The 23,396-nt window shown below is 55.8% G+C and overlaps 1 protein-coding gene across 2 annotated transcripts; it reads left to right on the top strand.

Annotated features, from left to right (window-relative positions):
• The first annotated feature begins 14,569 nt into the window (after window positions 1-14,569).
• On the top strand, window positions 14,570-23,389 carry LOC139765284 (ADP-ribosylation factor-like protein 4C). 2 transcript variants are annotated; one of them, XM_071692658.1, is made up of 2 exons: window positions 14,570-18,572; window positions 18,974-23,389. In XM_071692658.1, the coding sequence occupies exon 1, from the start codon at window positions 15,804-15,806 to the stop codon at window positions 16,419-16,421; it is 618 nt and encodes a 205-aa protein (XP_071548759.1). In that variant the 5' UTR covers window positions 14,570-15,803; the 3' UTR covers window positions 16,422-18,572; window positions 18,974-23,389. The 2 variants fall into 2 exon arrangements, with proteins under 2 accessions (XP_071548759.1, XP_071548757.1); XM_071692656.1 differs by having other exon boundaries at window positions 14,570-19,155; window positions 19,228-23,389.
• Window positions 23,390-23,396: the final 7 nt, after the last annotated feature.

Raw genomic sequence — 23,396 nt, 5'->3', positions numbered from 1 at the left:
GAGGAGCCACACAACCATCCTCTCCCCGCTGGGGAGGAGCCACACAACCATCCTCTCCCCGCTGGGGAGGAGCCACACAACCATCCTCTCCCCGCTGGGGAGGAGCCACACAACCATCCTCTCCCCGCTGGGGAGGAGCCACACAACCATCCTCTCCCCGCTGGGGAGGAGCCACACAACCATCCTCTCCCCGCTGGGGAGGAGCCACACAACCATCCTCTCCCCGCTGGGGAGGAGCCACACAACCATCCTCTCCCCGCTGGGGAGGAGCCACACAACCATCCTCTCCCCGCTGGGGAGGAGCCACACAACCATCCTCTCCCCGCTGGGGAGGAGCCACACAACCATCCTCTCCCCGCTGGGGAGGAGCCACACAACCATCCTCTCCCCGCTGGGGAGGAGCCACACAACCATCCTCTCCCCGCTGGGGAGGAGCCACACAACCATCCTCTCCCCGCTGGGGAGGAGCCACACAACCATCCTCTCCCCGCTGGGGAGGAGCCACACAACCATCCTCTCCCCGCTGGGGAGGAGCCACACAACCATCCTCTCCCCGCTGGGGAGGAGCCACACAACCATCCTCTCCCCGCTGGGGAGGAGCCACACAACCATCCTCTCCCCGCTGGGGAGAAGCCACACAACCATCCTCTCCCCGCTGGGGAGGAGCCACACAACCATCCTCTCCCCGCTGGGGAGAAGCCACACAACCATCCTCTCCCCGCTGGGGAGGAGCCACACAACCATCCTCTCCCCGCTGGGGAGGAGCCACACAACCATCCTCTCCCCGCTGGGGAGAAGCCACACAACCATCCTCTCCCCGCTGGGGAGGAGCCACACAACCATCCTCTCCCCGCTGGGGAGGAGCCACACAACCATCCTCTCCCCGCTGGGGAGGAGCCACACAACCATCCTCTCCCCGCTGGGGAGAAGCCACACAACCATCCTCTCCCCGCTGGGGAGGAGCCACACAACCATCCTCTCCCCGCTGGGGAGGAGCCACACAACCATCCTCTCCCTGCTGGGGAGGAGCCAGACAACCATCCTCTCCCCAGTATACTCCCCCGCTGCTGGGGAGGAGCCACACACACACACGTCCCCCCTCGTCCGTCCGGGTACCTACAGAACAATGGCACGCTGCCCAGATGACAAGATAAACAATGTATCCGAATCCCTGAACACATGGCTGACTCTCTTCTATTTTGGATTGTCAACATCTAGTGTTACATTCCGCTTATTTTCACTTTGGTAATTATCATATTTAGGTATTATGGGTATTATGTAATGTATCAGAACTGAATACATATTATGATTAAAATGATAAATATACAGAGAGAACACTTGTGTTGCAGGGATTCGAATGCATCTCTCAAATGAGGCCAAGACAACACAATGACGACCTCCACGTCAACTTGCCGCCCCACACGTCAAGCTGGCGACCTCCACGTCAAGTTACCGCCCCACACGTCAAGCTGGCGACCTCCACGTCAAGTTGCCGCCCCACACGTCACGCTGGCGACCTCCACGTCAAGTTGCCGCCCCACACGTCATGCTGGCGACCTCCACGTCAAGTTGCCGCCCCACACGTCACGCTGGCGACCTCCACGTCAAGTTACCGCCCCACACGTCAAGCTGGCGACCTCCACGTCAAGCTGGTGACCACGTCAAGTTTCCGCCCCACACATCAAGCTGGCGACCTCCACGTCAAGTTCCCGCCCCACACGTCATGCTGGCGACCTCCACTTAAAGTTACCGCCCCACACGTCAAGCTGGCGACCTTCACGTCAAGTTACCGCCCCACACGTCAAGTTGACGACCTCCACGTCAAGTTCCCGCCCCACACGTCATGCTGGCGACCTCCACGTCAAGTTCCCGCCCCACACGTCATGCTGGCGACCTCCACGTCAAACTGACGACCTCCAAGTGAAGTTAAAAGGAGGAAGATGATAATTATGTGGTTCCCCATCCATACCTCCCCCGCAAGTCACCTTGTAGTGGCCTGGTGATGATGATCACCATACATCTCTTACCGTCGTACTGAAGGTCGACCTGCAATCATGACAGGTTACACCTTCGTAGTCAAGGATGATACAGCAGTTATGACCGGGTTACAGGTCAACACAGGTCACCACAATGATCCAGCCAAGCCGTACATATGACTTAGAACAGCTGAGTCCACTTCTAACTAACGTGAAGCTAATTAATGATATTATCATGACAACTTCCTCTGTATACGTTGCCTGGATAACCAGGGAAGGTGTTGGCTGGGTGTGGTGTTGGCTGGGTGTGGTGTTGGCTGGGTGTGATGCTGGCTGGGTGTGGTGCTGGCTGGGTGTGGTGTTGGCTGGGTGTGGCGCTGGCTGGGTGTGGTGTTGGCTGAGTGTGATGTTGGCTGGGTGTGGTGTTGGCTGGGTGTGGTGTTGGCTGGGTGTGGCGCTGGCTGGGTGTGGTGTTGGCTGAGTGTGATGTTGGCTGGGTGTGGTGTTGGCTGAGTGTGATGTTGGCTGGGTGTGGTGTTGGCTGAGTGTGATGTTGGCTGGGTGTGGTGTTGGCTGAGTGTGATGTTGGCTGGGTGTGGTGTTGGCTGAGTGTGATGTTGGCTGGGTGTGGTGTTGGCTGGGTGTGGTGTTGGCTGGGTGTGATGCCGGCTGGGTGTGGTGCTGGCTGGGTGTGGTGTTGGCTGGGTGTGGCGCTGGCTGGGTGTGGTGTTGGCTGAGTGTGATGTTGGCTGGGTGTGGTGTTGGCTGGGTGTGGTGTTGGCTGGGTGTGGCGCTGGCTGGGTGTGGTGTTGGCTGAGTGTGATGTTGGCTGGGTGTGGTGTTGGCTGAGTGTGATGTTGGCTGGGTGTGGTGTTGGCTGAGTGTGATGTTGGCTGGGTGTGGTGTTGGCTGAGTGTGATGTTGGCTGGGTGTGGTGTTGGCTGAGTGTGATGTTGGCTGGGTGTGGTGTTGGCTGAGTGTGATGTTGGCTGGGTGTGGTGTTGGCTGAGTGTGATGTTGGCTGGGTGTGGTGTTGGCTGAGTGTGATGTTGGCTGGGTGTGGTGTTGGCTGAGTGTGATGTTGGCTGGGTGTGGTGTTGGCTGAGTGTGATGTTGGCTGGGTGTGGTGTTGGCTGAGTGTGATGTTGGCTGGGTGTGGTGTTGGCTGGGTGTGGTGTTGGCTGGGTGTGGTGCTGGCTGGGTGTGGTGCTGGCTGGGTGTGGTGTTGGCTGGGTGTGGCGCTGGCTGGGTGTGGTGTTGGCTGAGTGTGATGTTGGCTGGGTGTGGTGTTGGCTGAGTGTGATGTTGGCTGGGTGTGGTGTTGGCTGAGTGTGATGTTGGCTGGGTGTGGTGTTGGCTGAGTGTGATGTTGGCTGGGTGTGGTGTTGGCTGAGTGTGATGTTGGCTGGGTGTGGTGTTGGCTGAGTGTGATGTTGGCTGGGTGTGGTGTTGGCTGAGTGTGATGTTGGCTGGGTGTGGTGTTGGCTGAGTGTGATGTTGGCTGGGTGTGGTGTTGGCTGGGTGTGGTGTTGGCTGGGTGTGATGCTGGCTGGGTGTGGTGCTGGCTGGGTGTGGTGTTGGCTGGGTGTGGCTCTGGCTGGGTGTGGTGTTGGGTGAGTGTGATGTTGGCTGGGTGTGGTGTTGGCTGGGTGTGGTGTTGGCTGAGTGTGATGTTGGCTGGGTGTGGTGCTCGCTCCCCAGTCCACCATTCCCTCCCCAGTCCACCATTCCCTCCCCAGGCCACCATTCCCTCCCCAGGCCACCATTCCCTCCCCAGGCCACCAGTCCCTCCCCAGGTCACCATTCCCTCCCCAGTCCACCATTCCCTCCCCAGGTCACCATTCCCTCCCCAGTCCACCATTCCCTCCCCAGGCCACCATTCCCTCCCCAGGTCACCATTCCCTCCCCAGTCCACCATTCCCTCCCCAGTCCACCATTCCCTCCCCAGTCCACCATTCCCTCCCAGGTCACCATTCCCTCCCCAGTCCACCATTCCCTCCCCAGGCCACCATTCCCTCCCCAGGCCACCATTCCCTCCCCAGGTCACCATTCCCTCCCCAGTCCACCATTCCCTCCCCAGTCCACCATTCCCTCCCCAGTCCACCATTCCCTCCCCAGGTCACCATTCCCTCCCCAGTCCACCATTCCCTCCCCAGGCCACCATTCCCTCCCCAGGCCACCATTCCCTCCCCAGTCCACCATTCCCTCCCCAGTCCACCATTCCCTCCCCAGGCCACCATTCCCTCCCCAGTCCACCATTCCCTCCCCAGGCCACCATTCCCTCCCCAGTCAACCATTCCCTCCCCAGGCCACCATTCCCTCCCCAGGTCACCACTTCACCATAGGTTCATTATATGTGATCTGCCACACTGAGAACACGAGTGGTTTCCATACAGTGGTTTCCATGCAGTGGTTTCCATGCAGACGTGAGGCTTCACCTGGAACACCGTCTCAACGATGAACCATTTATGCAAATGAGATGCGTAGCGGAAGGTTGTGTGCCCACCTTAATGACCCGACACGCACAAGCAATTATGACCTTTACTGCTACACCAGACCCCACACAGAGCTACTCTCTCTCTCTCTCTCTCACACACACACACACACACACACACACAGCAAGACGGACATGAACACACACATACACTGAGAGACATTCAAAAAGAGATACAATCATATTGAGAGACAGAAGAAGAGATAGCAAGAAATGCTATACACTATACGTGATATATACGAGAGAGAGAGAGAGAGAGAGAGAGAGAGAGAGAGAGAGAGAGAGAGAGAGAGAGAGAGAGAGAGAGAGAGCAGGTACCCTGTGCCCTGGTCGACCATGTGTGTCAGGATAATATGTGGGCGGGCCTGTGTCTGACCCAGCCAGCCACCAGTCTGTCTGTCTGTCCGTCATGGAAATTATCATGTTATATGGAAGGTCTGTGTGGTCCCAGACCACCCTAGCAGTCCCGGGACATGTGTGGTCACAGATCACCCTATAGCAGTCCCGGGACATGTGTGGTCCCAGACCACCCTGTAGCAGTCCCGGGACAGTTGTGTGTGTGTGTGTGTGTGTGTGTGTGTGTACCATCCACTACGTAATCCCATACATGAACAGTTACGCCACAAATTTGAGAGCAGGTATTTCTGTGTTGGTTTAATTAGTGCACCTGTGGTATTCCCACCTTCTTATATCTTACGTATATGTACTGTGGACGGGTCGCACGCTGGGAGAGAGAGAGAGAGAGAGAGAGAGAGAGAGAGAGAGAGAGAGAGAGAAAGAGAGATCTTTGTATTGATAGTGATGATAATGATTAACGAATATTGATAGTGATGATAATGATTAACGAATATTGATAGTGATGATAATGGTTAACGACATACCTGACATTGTACCATGGTGTGGACTCTGTATCCAGTGTGTGTAAGTTTACTGTATGAGAGACAGTCAGGTTATGTAATGAACCAACGTTGTACCGGTCCATGTCGTGACCATCTGGCCACCTGGGGGGTCTGGCCCGTGTCATCCCTCTGGCCACTCCTCCAGGACGATGGCCAGCGGTGCAATACCTGGCCGGCCATACCGACCCGGCACAATTATAGCGGCCCGTGTGAACCCAGATGAGCTTAATGTGGCTGTGGTGCCGAACTGCAACCTGGGGACGAGGGATCTCGTGTGACAGGAAGTGACGGTGGCGAGCATATTACTATAACATCTTCAGGTGATGGATGAAGAGAGTCGGGACGGGGACCAGTGTGATGGCCTCATGTAGACAGGTGGTGTGAGAAGGAGTGAGAGTAAGTGATCTTAGATCCATGATTCTGTGTCTTTCCTGGTAACCCAGGTTGTGTGTGTGGGGGAGTCTGGCCACTATGACAGCGGTGTACAGGTTACTGAGATCACACGCAGGCTGTCCAGCTGTCTGGGGTCTACTGAGGACTGGACAACCTGGAGGGGACTGGGGCCTAGTGAGACAGTAGGGGGTGGGACAGGGTTGGAAGCTTGGTGGACTGGACAGCCTGGAGGGGACTGGGACCTAGTGAGACAGTAGGGGGTGGGACAGGGTTGGAAGCTTGGTGGACTGGACAGCCTGGAGGGGACTGGGGCCTAGTGAGACAGTAGGGGGTGGGACAGGGTTGGAAGCTTGGTGGACTGGACAGCCTGGAGGGGACTGGGGCCTAGTGAGACAGTAGGGGGTGGGACAGGGTTGGAAGCTTGGTGGACTGGACAGCCTGGAGGGGACTGGGACCTAGTGAGACAGTAGGGGGTGGGACAGGGTTGGGACTGAGCCGACGTGAATGATGTGGTCTGGGTTGGTTTACCACATCATCTGCTCAGAAGAAAATTACTTAACACACACACACACACACACACACACACACACACACACACACACACACACACACACACACTCGCGAGCGTGCGTGCGTGCGTGCGTGCGTGCTGGATGGTGTTCCAGCACCAGTGCTGTTCGTCATGTAGGTAAACAAGGTCACGTACAGATGGTTTCGCAGGTGAGTATGTCTGGTGATGATGCCAGGGTCAAGCTGGAGGACTGCATGACCCCACGAGGGAGGACAGACGAGTTCCAGACATGACCACACATCCTACGTGAGGTCAGGTCGAGTACACACGAGGCTACACACGGACACAAACACTGGAAATGAACGCAATGCAACAGTAAACAAAGTGCAGAAATCTGGTTGTGTGAGGGACTTGGGAGCTGACTTGGTCCCTAACCAGACGCCAGAGTCCCACATGAGGAGAGTCGTAGATACAAAATGTCTTCTAATAAATATATCAGAGCAATATTGTCATATATTGAGAAGGATATATTTAGGCAGATGTTAACATCGTACACTAGGCAGGAATGGGTGGGACCAGGAGGAATGGGTGGGACCAGGAGGACTGGGTGGGACCAGGAGGACTGGGTGGGACCAGGAGGACTGGGTGGGACCAGGAGGACTGGGTGTGACCAGGAGGACTGGGTGTGACCAGGAGGACTGGGTGGGACCAGTAGGTCTCCATGTGTCAATACGAGCGCTGGTTGGCTGGCACAAGGTGATTGTGGTGACGGACGGAGGTCAGTGGAGGCTGGGGTGGGGCGAGGTCTGGGTGACCGTGGCTCATATGACGAGGACAGGGTAAACACCAGGTGAAACCAGCGTTAACCATCACACGAACGAGAACTGTCTCACCGCCAGGTGGGCTCACTCGTTAACTATCTCTCTCCCTCACTATCACATATCTCTCTCCCTCACTATCACATATCTCTCTCCCTCACTATCACATATCTCTCTCCTTCACTATCACATATCTCTCTCCTTCACTATCACATCTCTCTCTCCTTCACTATCTCATAACATATCTCTCTCCTTCACTATCACATAACATCTCTCTCCTTCACTATCACATAACATATCTCTCTCCTTCACTATCACATAACATATCTCTCTCCTTCACTATCACATAACATATCTCTCTCCTTCACTATCACATAACATATCTCTCTCCTTCACTATCAGATAAGATGTCTCTCCTTCACTATCAGATTCACTAGAGGTTGTTGACACATGTGATGGTTGTGGGTGTACTCAGCCGTGATCCAGCTGGGGGTGGAGGTGGTCCTGGTGGACACGACCTCTGGTGGCCGTGATCCAGCTGAAGGTGGAGGTGGTCCTGGTGGACACGACCTCTGGTGGCCGTGATCCAGCTGGGGGTGGAGGTGGTCCAGGTGGACGCGACCTCTGGTGGCCGTGATCCAGCTGGGGGTGGAGGTGGTCCAGGTGGAGGTGGTCCTGGTGGACACGACCTCTGGTGGCCGTGATCCAGCTGGGGGTGGAGGTGGTCCAGGTGGACGCGACCTCTGGTGGCCGTGATCCAGCTGGGGGTGGAGGTGGTCCAGGTGGACGCGACCTCTGGTGGCCGTGATCCAGCTGGGGGTGGAGGTGGTCCAGGTGGACACGACCTCTGGCGGCCGTGATCCAGCTGGGGTGGAGGTGGTCCAGGTGGACGCGACCTCTGGTGACCGTGATCCAGCTGGGGGTGGAGGTGGTCCAGGTGGACGCGACCTCTGGTGACCGTGATCCAGCTGGGGTGGAGGTGGTCCAGGTGGACGCGACCTCTGGTGGCTCCAGGGTAACACTTACACAAACACGACCACATCGAGGTGTTCTTTTTCTTGTGTTCTCTACTTGCAGCAGAACGGAAGATCATCAGGTGGAAGTTGTGTAGAACATGGGTGTCGTACAGCAGAACAGAAGAACATCAAGTGGAAGTCGTGCAGAACATGGGTGTCGTACAGCAGAACAGAAGAACATCAAGTGGAAGTCGTGCAGAACATGGGTGTCATACAGCAGAACGGAAGAACATCAGGTGGAAGTCGTGTAGAACATGGGTGTCGTACAGCAGAACGGAAGAACATCAAGTGGAAGTCGTGTAGAACATGGGTGTCGTACAGCAGAACGGAAGAACATCAAGTGGAAGTCGTGTAGAACATGGGTGTCGTACAGCAGAACGGAAGAACATCAGGTGGAAGTCGTGTAGAACATGGGTGTCGTACAGCAGAACAGAAGAACATCAAGTGGAAGTCGTGCAGAACATGGGTGTCGTACAGCAGAACAGAAGAACATCAAGTGGAAGTCGTGCAGAACATGGGTGTCATACAGCAGAACGGAAGAACATCAGGTGGAAGTCGTGTAGAACATGGGTGTCGTACAGCAGAACGGAAGAACATCAAGTGGAAGTCGTGTAGAACATGGGTGTCGTACAGCAGAACGGAAGAACATCAGGTGGAAGTGGTGTAGAACATGGGTGTCGTACAGCAGAACGGAAGAACATCAGGTGGAAGTCGTGTAGAACATGGGTGTCGTACAGCAGAACGGAAGAACATCAAGTGGAAGTCGTGTAGAACATGGGTGTCGTACAGCAGAACGGAAGAACATCAAGTGGAAGTCGTGTAGAACATGGGTGTCGTACAGCAGAACGGAAGAACATCAAGTGGAAGTCGTGTAGAACATGGGTGTCGTACAGCAGAACGGAAGAACATCAAGTGGAAGTCGTGTAGAACATGGGTGTCGTACAGCAGAACGGAAGAACATCAGGTGGAAGTCGTGTAGAACATGGGTGTCGTACAGCAGAACGGAAGAACATCAGGTGGAAGTCGTGTAGAACATGGGTGTCGTACAGCAGAACGGAAGAACATCAAGTGGAAGTCGTGTAGAACATGGGTGTCGTACAGCAGAACAGAAGAACATCAAGTGGAAGTCGTGTAGAACATGGGTGTCGTACAGCAGAACGGAAGAACATCAAGTGGAAGTCGTGTAGAACATGGGTGTCGTACAGCAGAACGGAAGAACATCAAGTGGAAGTCGTGTAGAACATGGGTGTCGTACAGCAGAACGGAAGAACATCAAGTGGAAGTCGTGTAGAACATGGGTGTCGTACACCTCACGGCAAAATTAATAATAATTTCAGTATCTTGTTATCATGAGAGCGGGAGGTGGGCCCAACCAGACACGGGCTGGGTCGTACAGTGAACCAGGGGGGTGACCACGTCCCCCCAGTTACCAGGGGGGACTACACCAGTCACCAGGGGACACCCTGCCACACTGGGTCCCCACTCACCACTAGGGGACGTCCTGACCACTAGCACACCCTACCAGTCAGCAGGGTTACCACTACCAGTCAGCAGGGTTACCACCACCAGTCAGCAGGGTTACCCCTACCAGTCAGCAGGGTTACCACTACCAGTCAGCAGGGTTACCACTACCAGTCAGCAGGGTTACCACTACCAGTCAGCAGGGTTACTACTACAAGTCAGCAGGGTTACCACAACCAGTCAGCAGGGTTACCACTACCAGTCAGCAGGGTTACCACTACCAGTCAGCAGGGTTACCAGTACCAGTCAGCAGGGTTACCACTACCAGTCAGCAGGGTTACCACTACCAGTCAGCAGGGTTACCCCTACCAGTCAGCAGGGTTACCCCTACCAGTCAGCAGGGTTACCACTACCAGTCAGCAGAGTTACCACTACCAGTCAGCAGGGTTACCCCTACCAGTCAGCAGGGTTACCACTACCAGTCAGCAGAGTTACCACTACCAGTCAGCAGGGTTACCACTACCAGTCAGCAGGGTTACCCCTACCAATCAGCAGGGTTACCCCTACCAGTCAGCAGAGTTACCACTACCAGTCAGCAGGGTTACCCCTACCAGTCAGCAGGGTTACCCCTACCAGTCAGCAGGGTTACCACTACCAGTCAGCAGGGTTACCCCTACCAGTCAGCAGGGTTACCACTACCAGTCAGCAGGGTTACCCCTACCAGTCAGCAGAGTTACCACTACCAGTCAGCAGGGTTACCACTACCAGTCAGCAGGGTTACCCCTACCAGTCAGCAGGGTTACCCCTACCAGTCAGCAGGGTTACCACTACCAGTCAGCAGGGTTACCCCTACCAGTCAGCAGAGTTACCACTACCAGTCAGCAGGGTTACCCCTACCAGTCAGCAGGGTTACCCCTACCAGTCAGCAGGGTTACCACTACCAGTCAGCAGGGTTACCCCTACCAGTCAGCAGAGTTACCCCTACCAGTCAGCAGAGTTACCACTACCAGTCAGCAGGGTTACCACTACCAGTCAGCAGGGTTACCACTACCAGTCAGCAGGGTTACCACAACCAGTCAGCAGGGTTACCACAACCAGTCAGCAGAGTTACCACTACCAGTCAGCAGGGTTACCCCTACCAGTCAGCAGAGTTACCACTACCAGTCAGCAGGGTTACCACTACCAGTCAGCAGGGTTACCACAACCAGTCAGCAGGGTTACCCCTACCAGTCAGCAGAGTTACCACTACCAGTCAGCAGGGTTACCCCTACCAGTCAGCAGGGTTACCACAACCAGTCAGCAGGGTTACCACTACCAGTCAGCAGAGTTACCCCTACCAGTCAGCAGGGTTACCACAACCAGTCAGCAGGGTTACCCCTACCAGTCAGCAGGGTTACCACTACCAGTCAGCAGGGTTACCCCTACCAGTCAGCAGAGTTACCCCTACCAGTCAGCAGAGTTACCACTACCAGTCAGCAGGGTTACCCCTACCAGTCAGCAGAGTTACCCCTACCAGTCAGCAGGGTTACCACTACCAGTCAGCAGGGTTACCACTACCAGTCAGCAGGGTTACCACTACCAGTCAGCAGGGTTACCACAACCAGTCAGCAGGGTTACCACAACCAGTCAGCAGAGTTACCACTACCAGTCAGCAGGGTTACCCCTACCAGTCAGCAGAGGTACCCCTACCAGTCAGCAGAGTTACCACTACCAGTCAGCAGGGTTACCACTACCAGTCAGCAGGGTTACCACAACCAGTCAGCAGGGTTACCCCTACCAGTCAGCAGAGTTACCACTACCAGTCAGCAGGGTTACCCCTACCAGTCAGCAGGGTTACCACAACCAGTCAGCAGGGTTACCACTACCAGTCAGCAGAGTTACCACTACCAGTCAGCAGGGTTACCACAACCAGTCAGCAGGGTTACCCCTACCAGTCAGCAGGGTTACCACTACCAGTCAGCAGGGTTACCCCTACCAGTCAGCAGAGTTACCCCTACCAGTCAGCAGAGTTACCACTACCAGTCAGCAGGGTTACCACTACCAGTCAGCAGGGTTACCACAACCAGTCAGCAGGGTTACCACAACCAGTCAGCAGAGTTACCACTACCAGTCAGCAGGGTTACCCCTACCAGTCAGCAGAGTTACCCCTACCAGTCAGCAGAGTTACCACTACCAGTCAGCAGGGTTACCACTACCAGTCAGCAGGGTTACCACAACCAGTCACCAGGGTTACCCCTACCAGTCAGCAGAGTTACCACTACCAGTCAGCAGGGTTACCCCTACCAGTCAGCAGGGTTACCACAACCAGTCAGCAGGGTTACCACTACCAGTCAGCAGAGTTACCACTACCAGTCAGCAGGGTTACCACAACCAGTCAGCAGGGTTACCACAACCAGTCAGCAGGGTTACCACTACCAGTCAGCAGGGTTACCACTACCAGTCAGCAGAGTATCCCGGCCCTCGTGTCTGGCCGCTGTCCCAATAGGGGGGAGGGAGGTGGGGAGGGAGGGGGGAGGGAGGGGAGGGAGGGGGGGACCGCCAGGTACAATGGTTCTGTTAACGGAATTCTGTTGTTCTGTACCGGACGGTGTGGGAACAGTAGGGCCTCCCGCCGGTGGACCAGTAGTGTGGACCGTGTGACACGACGGACCGGCAGTGTGGACCGTGTGGCAGGACGGACCGGCAGTGTGGACCGTGTGACACGACGGACCGGCAGTGTGGACCGTGTGGCAGGACGGACCGGCAGTGTGGACCGTGTGGCAGGACGGACCGGCAGTGTGGACCGTGTGAGACGACGGACCGGCAGTGTGGACCGTGTGGCAGGACGGACCGGCAGTGTGGACCGTGTGACACGACGGACCGGCTGTGTGGACCGTGTGGGAGGATGGACCGGCAGTGTGGACCGTGTGGCAGGACGGACCGGCAGTGTGGACCGTGTGTGGCAGGACGGACCGGCAGTGTGGACCGTGTGTGGCAGGATGGACCGGCAGTGTGGACCGTGTGTGGCAGGATGGACCGGCAGTGTGGACCGTGTGTGGCAGGATGGACCGGCAGTGTGGACCGTGTGTGGCAGGATGGACCGGCAGTGTGGACCGTGTGTGTCAGGATGGACCGGCAGTGTGGATGGACCGTGTTGTTATGGTAAACATAACGTTCGTTGTGTCGTCACAGTATACCATCTCCAACCCACTACTGCTCCTCCTCACTCACCACTCACTCTTCCTCCTCCTCATCCTCATCCTTCACCTCCTCCTCCTCTTTCTTCACCTCTTCCTCCTCCTCCTCCTCCTCATCTTTCACCTCCTCCTCCTCTTCCTTCACCTCCTCCTCCTCTTCTTCTCTTCCTCCTCTTCCTCCTCCTCCTCCTCCTTCCCCTCCTCCTCCTCCTCCTCCTCCTTCCTCCTTCCCCTCCTCCTCCTCCTCTTCACCTCCTCCTCCTCCTCCTCTTCACCTCCTCCTCCTCCTCGTCATCACATTCCCTCCCTCCCTCCCTCCCACATAAGATCTCTCCATTACTCACCATCTTCACTATCTCTCAGGATCTCTCTCCTCACTATCTGTGGTGGGATCTCTCTCCCCCCCTCCCTCTCTCTCTCTCTCTCTCTCTCTCTCTCTCTCTCTCTCTCTCTCTCTCTCTCTCTCTCCCTCCTCACTACCTCTGCCGCATGCGGTGTATCTTGCGTCCGTGGCCGCAGCTTCCCTCGCTATCACCCTCACCATCTCCCTCATCATCATCATAATGTGTTCGTGGTTGCACCAGTCCCTCTCCGTCTCCCGTCACCACATGACGGCGCTACACCTCTCTGTCTGTCTGTCTGTCTGTCTGTCTGTCTGTCTGTCTTACATATATGTCTCTGTCTATCCCTCCACAGACCTGGCCATCTATCTGTCTGTCTACTCAACCATATATTTTTCTTTCTCCTTCTGTGGCTCTCTGTCAGTCTGTCTGTCTGATGGCCTCTCAAGCCTGCTAGCCTGGCAGCCTGGCAGTCTGCTAGCCTGGCAGCCTGCTAGCCTGCTAGCCTGGCAGTCTGCTAGCCTGCTAGCCTGGCAGTCTGCTAGCCTGGCAGCCTGCTAGCCTGCTAGCCTGGCAGTCTGCTAGCCTGGCAGCCTGCTAGCCTGCTAGCCTGGCAGTCTGCTAGCCTGCTAGCCTGGCAGCCTGCTAGCCTGGCAGCCTGCTAGCCTGGCAACTGATAACAGTGACAGTGACACATGACAGTGACACATAAACAGTAGTGACCTGATAAACAGTGACCCCTACTAGAGAAAGGTCCGAGGTGGACGATGATCCATGATGACCTGTGACCCATGACGGAGGGTGACCTGTGTGTGGCTGAGCAGCTGGGTCACCAACAACAACAGGTTGTGTGAGGTCAATCATGTGTGGTTGTGGGAAGCGAGAGATGTCTCCCCACACACACCCCCACACACACTGTGTTGTGACGCTTTCTGAGAACCATCTCCCCCCCCCCCCCACCTTCCTCAACCACTCTTATCCTCCCCCATCCCAACACCTGAATACCTAATCCCACATGTTATTTGTCCCCCCTCCCCACATCCCCATGCTCTCTCTCTCTCTCTCTCTCTCTCTCTCTCTCTCTCTCTCTCTCTCTCTCTCTCTCTCTCTCTCTCTCCCACATCTCAGCATTTCCCGTCCTCACGCCCCAGTATCTCCCCTCCCCACTTCTCAGCATCTCCCCTCCCACTCCACATCACCTCCCCTCCCCACTTCCCATCACCTCCCGTTCCCACTCCCCATCACCTCCCCTCCCCACTTCCCATCACCTCCCCTCCCCTCCCCACTTCCCATCACCTCCCGTTCCCACTCCCCATCACCTCCCCTCCCCACTTCCCATCACCTCCTCTCCCCACTCCCCATCATCTCCCCTCCCCAGTCTCAAACGCTCCCCACCCTCGCGTCTACCCTACCACCCCCTCTGAGCACTGCAGTCTTCCCCCACAAGTTTGACTCGTTGCTTTAAAATCAATGTGGGGAGAGAGTGGGGAGGGTAAGAGGGAGCGAGCAGGTAGCGGGGTGTTCTGGGAAGCTCCCCTCACCCCCGGGCACTTCCTGGGGGCTTGGTGAATCATCCCCAGTCGGCCAGAACAAGTCAATATTACATCTCTGGTGTGTAGTGACCCTCTGAGAAGACTTCTATATAACACGTTGTATGACAACATGAGTAAGACACAACCAGGAGGAGGAGGAGGAGCCACCACCAGCCACAGTGGTGTGTACATGACGCCCTCATCTTCACTATACAGCCGGGAACACACACGGATATTGCATGCAACCTCTCTCTTCCCTCACGACACTCATCACTCCCAACTCATCTCACAGCTTCTGGGAGGAAGACGTCTTGAGATGCCAGCCTTCCCGAGGCTGAACGCATTAACAGCACGACTCCTCCGCGCCTGCTGCGTCACCCACGTCGAACAGAATAACGTATTTAAAACAGTTATGAGAAGTGAGTGTGTTATTATTGTTGGTGGAAACTCCAGCCAGCGATACCTGTCGACACGTTCCTGCCACACACTGGCCATCATCCACCATTTGTTATGTGTAACATTGTGACCAGCTCTTCTGCCATCACGCCCCATGATATGGCTCCTGGTAACGAAGTGTATTTTTCCGTGCTATTCCACTGCTATTTCCGGGAACTGGGGAATGAATGAAAATAGAATGAAAACACAACGAACCGGCATCCTTATGTTTCCGTTTTCCGTGGCTCTGGGTCCGCGCGCGGCGGGGGAGAGCCCGCCAGTCGCTCACCAGACGCTGTCGGGTGTGGGTGTGCAGCTCGCTGCCCCGGAGGGTCATTACTTGTGATCACAAACCACTGGACTGGTGTAGTGTTGACTCCCGGTGCGTGTCGCTCAGACAGAGCAAACTGGTGACCCAATGTATGGCAATATATGATGTGCCTCAGTGAACTGTTCCACCATCGATGATCTACGACGAAAAGTGATCCAAGACAGAGTTACAAGGAAGGGAGGAGACTTGTCCTTGACGTGAGGAGCCGTGACGCCACGATGAGGCCGGAGACTTCAACAGTCCAGCAGATGGTGATCTCTGCGTAATCCTCCTCCCGCTGTGGGTGTGACGCCCACCCCGTCACCTACCGCTGCCCGGGCCGCCCCAGTTTCGCGGGCGGCGACCATGCCCCAGACAGCGTGAGGGGACAGCCCGGCTGGTGAGGATGTGGGCGTGGTCTGTGGGTGGGTGGGCGTGAGGATGTGTGCCTGCCTGTGGGCGGGGCTGGTGGAGGCCGCCCAGTATCTGATGTGGGAGGCGTCAGCGCTGGTCCGCCCGCCCGCCCACGTGGTCCTGGTCGGTCTGGACTCGTCCGGGAAGACGACTGCGCTCTTCCGCCTGCGGTACGGCCAGTACGTGAACGCCGTGCCCACCGTGGGCTTCAACACCGAGAAGGTACGTGCGGGAGGTGCCCACTGGCTGGTGTGGGACGTGGGCGGGGCTGAGCGCGTGCGGCCGCTCTGGCGCTCCTACACCCGCGCTACGGACGCCCTCATCTTCGTGGTGGACTCCAGCACGTGCGAGGAGCGCCTGGAGGAGACGCGCGTGGAGCTCCAGCGCCTCACGAAGCAGCAGACGGCGCAGTGCCTGGCGCTGAACCGCCCTCGGCCGCCGCTCCTGGTGCTGGCCAATAAGCAGGACCTGCCTGGCGCCAGGGAGCCCCAGCACCTGGCCAAGGCTATGGGCCTGCCCGAGCTACCGGACTGCCAGCCGTGGGCGGTGGCTCCAGCCTGCGCGGTGACGGGCGAGGGTCTGGACGAAGCCATGGCCACCCTACATCAGATGGTCACCAAGGCCCGCCAGGCCAACAAGCGCTGAGGTCAACCACCTGGCGGGGCACAGCCACCCTCCTGACGGCGTCGCCAGCTGTCAGCTCCTGCGGGGCTTCCGCCACACCCACCCCCGCCCCTCGCAAGCCTCACTCAGACAGACACTCACATATGATACCTTAAGCCGGAAGTCAGGAGGCGGCTGACACCAACCCCCCCCCCCCCACCCCCACCACAGTCGCTGACGTCGTGAAGGTTTCAGCCTGACCACATCTGGGCATGTCAGCCTGACCACTGGCGTCAGCCTGACCACATCTGGGCATGTCAGCCTGACCACTGGCGTCAGCCTCACTGACCTCTGGCGTCAGTCAGCCTGACCCTTGGCGTCAGTCAGCCTGAACCCTGCCATCAGTCAGCCCAGCACCGGAAGCCTCACCGCAGCTGACCCTCTGACCTGCCGTCAGCTGCTGACGTCATGCGCCTCGTGGTTCACTCGTAATCAAAAGACCAATTGTGTTGACCCGCTCTGACCCCCTCAGCCTCACACCCGACCCATACAACACTGCCGGGGCAGCTACACCCGAGCCTACACCCAGCACGACAGGGACCCCCCACTAGTGTACATGTGGGGGCCCCCACCCCAGGAGGTCAGTAGTGAGGACCCCCGGTGACCCCAGGTCATCCGCGAGCAATCCATGTCATGGTTCACACCACTACCCAGGGACCAGTGTACGGGGTCCTCCCGCCACCCAGGGACCAGTGTACGGGGTCCTCCCGCCACCCAGGGACCAGTGTACGGGGTCCTCCCGCCACCCAGGGATCAGTGTACGGGGTCCTCCCGCCACCCAGGGACCAGTGTACGGGGTCCTCCCGCCACCCAGGGACCAGTGTACGGGGTCCTCCCGCCACCCAGGGACCAGTGTACGGGGTCCTCCCGCCACCCAGGGACCAGTGTACGGGGTCCTCCCGCCACCCAGGGATCAGTGTACGGGGTCCTCCCGCCACCCAGGGACCAGTGTACGGGGTCCTCCCGCCCGACTCTCTGTCATCGGGCAACCACAGCAGCACACGACCCCCCCCCTCTCCCTGGGGGTGCCCCGGGTCGGGGTGGTGACGTCATACCTACACTGCACAGTGTAGCGGGCTGAGGTACACTGGGCAAGACAGCACACGGGCTGTGTGTGCTCATAAGTGAGGCGAGACACTTTACGCCATAGCACCCACCCCCAAGCAGGAGGCAACCACTTCAACACAACTTTATAAGTGGGTGAAAGAGACACAGTTAAGTGTAAGTGTTATCAACAGTTAAGTGTAAGTGTTATCAACAGTTAAGTGTAAGTGTTACCGACAGTATAAGTGGGTGATTAACAACCATTTAAGTGCCAGTGTTATAAACACATAAGTGGATGCATAAGAGCCACGTAAGTGTCATGACAATGTAAGTGGACGTACAAGAACCACTTTGAAGTGTAAGTGTGGGGCTAGTGCACAACCCACAGTTGTGGTTCTCCAATTCTGTGGGTGGAGAGAACTATTGTGGGGAGTGGGGGGGGGGGAGGTGCTGTGAGGAGTATGTTCATGATGTTCTTCACTATGTTATTGATGCATTATTTTGTTCGTCTGTTATCTCCCTGGGAAGAACATGGGAGAAATTTTGTTCTATATTGAAATACTTTACTTGGATTTCGCACCTGTAGACGTGGTTCTGTCATGTTATACGTGTGTGCTGCAATGAACAGGAGAACAGAGGTCCTGGGAAGAACATGTTCACTACTGTGCAACTGTTGTGTTCATGATAAAGAACAACAACGGGTGTGGTTGTATGCTGCTACAACCATCCTGGTTGTTATCATGTGTTGTAGGTCATGATGATGGGTCAAGGTCATGTGGGGTTGTGACACGTGTTATTGTATCATCCAGGTAATGTGTACAGTGTGACACGTGTTATTGTATCATCCAGGTAATGTGTACAGAAGAGAACAGATAAATGACTACAACCAGGTGTTGTTATAAGTCGGCCAGTCACAATGTGGTTGCTTCCTGCACCAGGCCAGCCGGGGTCATGACCTCACAGGTCATACAACACACAAGCTTACTGATCACGTGTTGTGTTTGCGTCATATGTAAAGTGATGGTCATATAATGCTAACCTCTCATGATTAATAAACATCCAATACTGTGTGTTCACGTCAGGTCACAGGTCATGTTACTCTAGTGTGTGTTCACGACAGGTCACAGGTAATGTTACTAGTGTGTCACCACGTCAGGTCACAGGTCATGTTACTCTAGTGTGTTCACGACAGGTCACAGGTCGTGTTACTCTAAGTGTCATCACGTCAGGTCACAGGTCATGTTACTCTAGTGTCATCACGTCACGTCACAGGTCATGTTACTCTAGTGTGTCATCACGTCAGGTCACAGGTCATGTTACTCGTGTGTTCACGACAGGTCACAGGTCATGTTACTCTAGTGTCATCACGTCAGGTCACAGGTCATGTTACTCTAGTGTCATCACGTCACGTCACAGGTCATGTTACTCTAGTGTCATCACGTCAGGTCACAGGTCATGTTACTCTAGTGTGTCATTACGTCAGGTCACAGGTCATGTTACTCTAGTGTGTTCACGTCATGTCACAGGTCATGTTACTCTAGTGTGTTCACGACAGGTCACAGCTCATGTTACTCTACTGTGTCATCACGTCAGGTCACAGGTCATGTCAGTAGTGTGCCATCACGTCAGGTCACAGGTCATGTCAGTAGTGTGCCATCACGTCAGGTCACAGGTCATGCCAGTAGTGTGCCATCACGTCAGGTCACAGGTCATGTCAGTAGTGTGCCATCACGTCAGGTCACAGGTCATACGTCTCTAGCATTCCTTCCGTAACGTGCCCACAGAGGCCACTATAAAACACTGGTTACGTTACGTAACAAATGTTCGTCACCACTATGTCTGTCGTTACGCTACGTAACAAATGTTCGTTACCACTATGTCTGTCGTTACGCCACGTAACAAATGTTCGTTACAACTATGTCTATAGTGTTACTGTCATAACTTGAGACCAGGAGAGGATAACAGTAGCATCAGTCACGTCGCGTCACACTCACCTGTCACCCAGCATGACACAGTGCCACCCACTTGCCTGCCTGTCACCCACTGTCATGACCCATACATCGTCGGCGGCACCCGGTAACACCATCGTAATTCTTGCCTCACACGACACATGTCCTCCCTGGTGGAGTGGTCTCGCTCCCTGTGTACTGGGGTCAGTGTGACACGTGAGTACACGTGTCATCTGACCCGCTCCCTGTGTACTGGGGTCAGTGTGACACGTGAGTGCACGTGTCATCTGATGACCATGAAGTGGCCCAGGTCGCTGGTACGGCAGGTGTGCGTCTTCGTACAGCTGTCGGGCAAGTGTGAGGGACGGGAGGACTCTGTCAGCAAATGTCTGCTGTCTCTACTGGCACCTGGAGGTCTCTGCTAACACACGAAGGTCTCTACTAGCACCTCAAGGCCTTTACTAGCAGCCGAGGGTCTCTACTAGCACCTGAAGGTCTCTACTAGCAGCTGATGGTCTCTAGTACTACCTGAAGGTCTCTGCTAGCACCTGAAGGCCTATACTAGCAACTGAGGATCTGTAGACGGTAAGAGCCACAGGTGAAGGTGGTACACTGGGACGAGGTCGTAACATACAAGAGGAGGGACACTGGTGTTACCCTCCAGGAGGGTAACAGTGGAGGGCCCGACGGTTGGTGGCGGCTGGCGTACCTGCTGGGGTCCTCCACTGTGGGTGTGGGCCCAGGGGGTCTTCCCACCATTACCTGGCCCACATGAACCCACCCGCCCCTCACCACACCCGACCCCTGCCCCCGTACCCTCCTGATCCCTGGCTGACCCCAAGCCCAACCCTTGTGATCCTGACCCAACCATCCTACCTCACCCGGGACGCCTAATGGTGCTGTTTACCTTTCCACGAGGTTAGGAGGTTGGGGTCCTCCCACGAGATGTCGGGGTTATGAGGTTGGGGTCCTCCCACGAGATGTCGGGGTTATGAGGTTGGGGTCCTCCCACGAGATGTTGGGGTTATGAGGTTGGGGTCCTCCCACGAGATGTCGGGGTTATGAGGTTGGGGTCCTCCCACGAGATGTCGGGGTTATGAGGTTGGGGTCCTCCCACGAGATGTCGGGGTTATGAGGTTGGGGTCCTCCCACGAGATGTCGGGGTTATTTGGTTGGGGTCCTCCCACGAGATGTCGGGGTTATGAGGTTGGGGTCCTCCCACGAGATGTCGGGGTTAGGAGGTTGGGGTTCTTTTACGGGGTTGTTGGGGGTCCTTCCACGGGGTTGGGGGTTCTTCCACGGGGTTGTTGGGCTGAGAAGGTTGGGGTCGGGCAAGAGCCCCGCTGTTCTGCAGGCTGGTGGTGATGGGTCAGGGTGCAGGCTGGTGGTGATGGGTCAGGGTGCAGGCTGGTGGTGATGGGTCAGGGTGCAGGCTGGTGGTGATGGGTCGGGGTGCGGGGTGGTGGTGATGGGTCAGGGTGCAGGCTGGTGGTGATGGGTCGGGGTGCGGGGTGGTGGTGATGGGTCAGGGTCCGGGGTGGTGGTGATGGGTTAGGATCCGGTGTGGTGGTGATGGGTCAGGATGCGGGGTGGTGGTGATGGGTCAGGGTCCGGGGTGGTGGTGATGGGTCAGGATGCGGGGTGGTGGTGATGGGTCAGGATGCGGGGTGGTGGTGATGGGTCAGGGTCCGGGGTGGTGGTGATGGGTCAGGATCCGGTGTGGTGGTGATGGGTCAGGATGCGGGGTGGTGGTGATGGGTCAGGGTCCGGGGTGGTGGTGATGGGTCAGGATGCGGGGTGGTGGTGATGGGTCAGGGTGCGGGGTGATGGTGAGGAGGACCAGGTACAGTGGTGATGTCCACCTGCTCCTCCCCTCTGCAGCAGTAAGGTGTAGTCGTGATGGTGTGTGTGAGGTTGTGGCCTGAGGTGTTACCTCCCCGTCAGCCTCGCCTTCAGTCATGGTGGTGTGTGAGGTTGTGGTCTGAGGTGTTACCTCCCCGTCAGCCTCGCCTTCAGTCGTCGGAAGTGTTGGGTTTGCGTGTGTGGCGGCCACAATGGTCGCTTTGTCTCCAGTGTGCTGGACCAGACACACTCTCTGGCCTCCGTGGACGCTCTTCGTGTACACCCCGCGACCCTGGTATTGCTGTGTACACGTTCTGTACACACCTCCTGACCGAGAGAACAAGGAGGGTAGGGGGGGGTCCACACACGAGCACCGAGGGCTGCAGCGCACGCACACACACACACACACACACACACACACACACACACACACACACACACTGTGCCAGTCAGGACCCACCTTGGTCTAGCCTTCTTCTCCCCGTCATACATCCAGTCAGCACAGCCACACATTATCATAACTGAGACAAGAATCTCAAGCATGTTCAATGATTCGGGAGAAAATCCTTTTTCCACGTACATGAGTGTGTGTGTGTGTGTGTGTGTGTGTGTGTGTGTGTGTGTGTGAGTGTCATACAACATAGTTGTGTATGTTGTCCAGTATGTCATCATAACTCAGTACATTCCCTTCATCCACAACTCTCATACCATAACACTACTTCCTCATGACATCTTCTCTAACTTCATTCTGGCTCAAGTTTCGTCTTCCAGCTTTGGCAATGATCAAGTCACCCACAACTCTTCACCTCCAGCCTCTCCCTGTAACTCAGCTTCCTTAAACATGGTTCCATCTTGGTTGTCCTCCTATGGACCTTCTCTATTAGATCTTGCTTCTTGAAGCGTCGCGATCGAACTTGAGAAACACGTTCTATTTTCTGGCCTCAATGATGTGAATACTTTACTACATATTTCCTTATACTTTACTACATATTTCCTTATACTTTACTAAATATTTCCTTATACTTTACTACATATTTCCTTATACTTTACTACATATTTCCTTATACTTTACTACATATTTCCTTATACTTTACTACATATTTCCTTATACTTTACTACATATTTCCTTATACTTTACTACATATTTCCTTATACTTTACTACATATTTCCTTGTTCACGTCCTTAGTGAGGGTTATGGAGGGCTTGCGTCACAGTGTTTCATCTTCGTAACTTCCCGTGTGCTGCAGTTTGGGTCAGTGTGGTCACCATGTACCAGACCAGCTGTGAAGGTGGACCAGTTACCGTCACACATGATCTCAGCATCATCAGCAAACATGCTCAGGTACGCTCCTTCTGGCCAGTCGCTCGCACATCACGAACACCAAGTCTGCCAGGACTGACTCCACCTTGCTGGACTTCACTATGGTTTACGTTGATCTATTTATACGTAAGTAAGGACACCTTCCTACAGGTTCCTTTCAGTCCAAAGCTGCGCTGCTTCCAGTGGCAGGAGAATGTGGTCTCTCTTGGAGTGAGACGTTCTTTAGCGAGACTGTATAGTGAGTTCTGACGGTGTGTGTGGGGGGGAGGCAGTACAGGTAGCACACCAGGAGCCAGGGACCAGGGTTCGTGACCCGCCCAAGTGGCACCCGGGAAGCCCCCGCTGTTGTCATCTCGTCTGTGGGAAAGTTGCGTAGCGGGAGGACCTGCCGAACGTCTTCACGCCCTCCCACGCCCCGACCTGCCGTGGGCGCCCTAACACGCCCGCGTCGCCAGAGGTACATGACACGCTGGGTTTTCCAACCACACGCCTTCCACCCCACCTTAGCCACGCCATGTAACACAAGGGAGCCACCATGACTCACCGCGCATGTCAGCTGTACATAACCAACCCCGGAGACGTCATAACACACGAGAAACGTAGTCAAGAAATACACGTATGTACTGCGCTGTATGTACTGCGCTCTATGTACTGCGCTGTATGCACTGCTCTGTATGTATTACGCAGTATGTACTGCGCTTATGTACTGCGCTCTATGTACTGCGCTGTATGCACTGCTCTATGTATTACGCAGTATGTACTGCGCTGTATGTACTGCGCTCTATGTACTGCGCTCTATG

This window comes from Panulirus ornatus, chromosome 53 (genome assembly GCF_036320965.1).
Source record: "Panulirus ornatus isolate Po-2019 chromosome 53, ASM3632096v1, whole genome shotgun sequence".
Lineage (NCBI taxonomy): Eukaryota > Metazoa > Arthropoda > Malacostraca > Decapoda > Palinuridae > Panulirus > Panulirus ornatus.
Note: the sequence above shows the minus strand (reverse complement) of the source record. Positions and strands in the feature narration are given on the sequence as shown.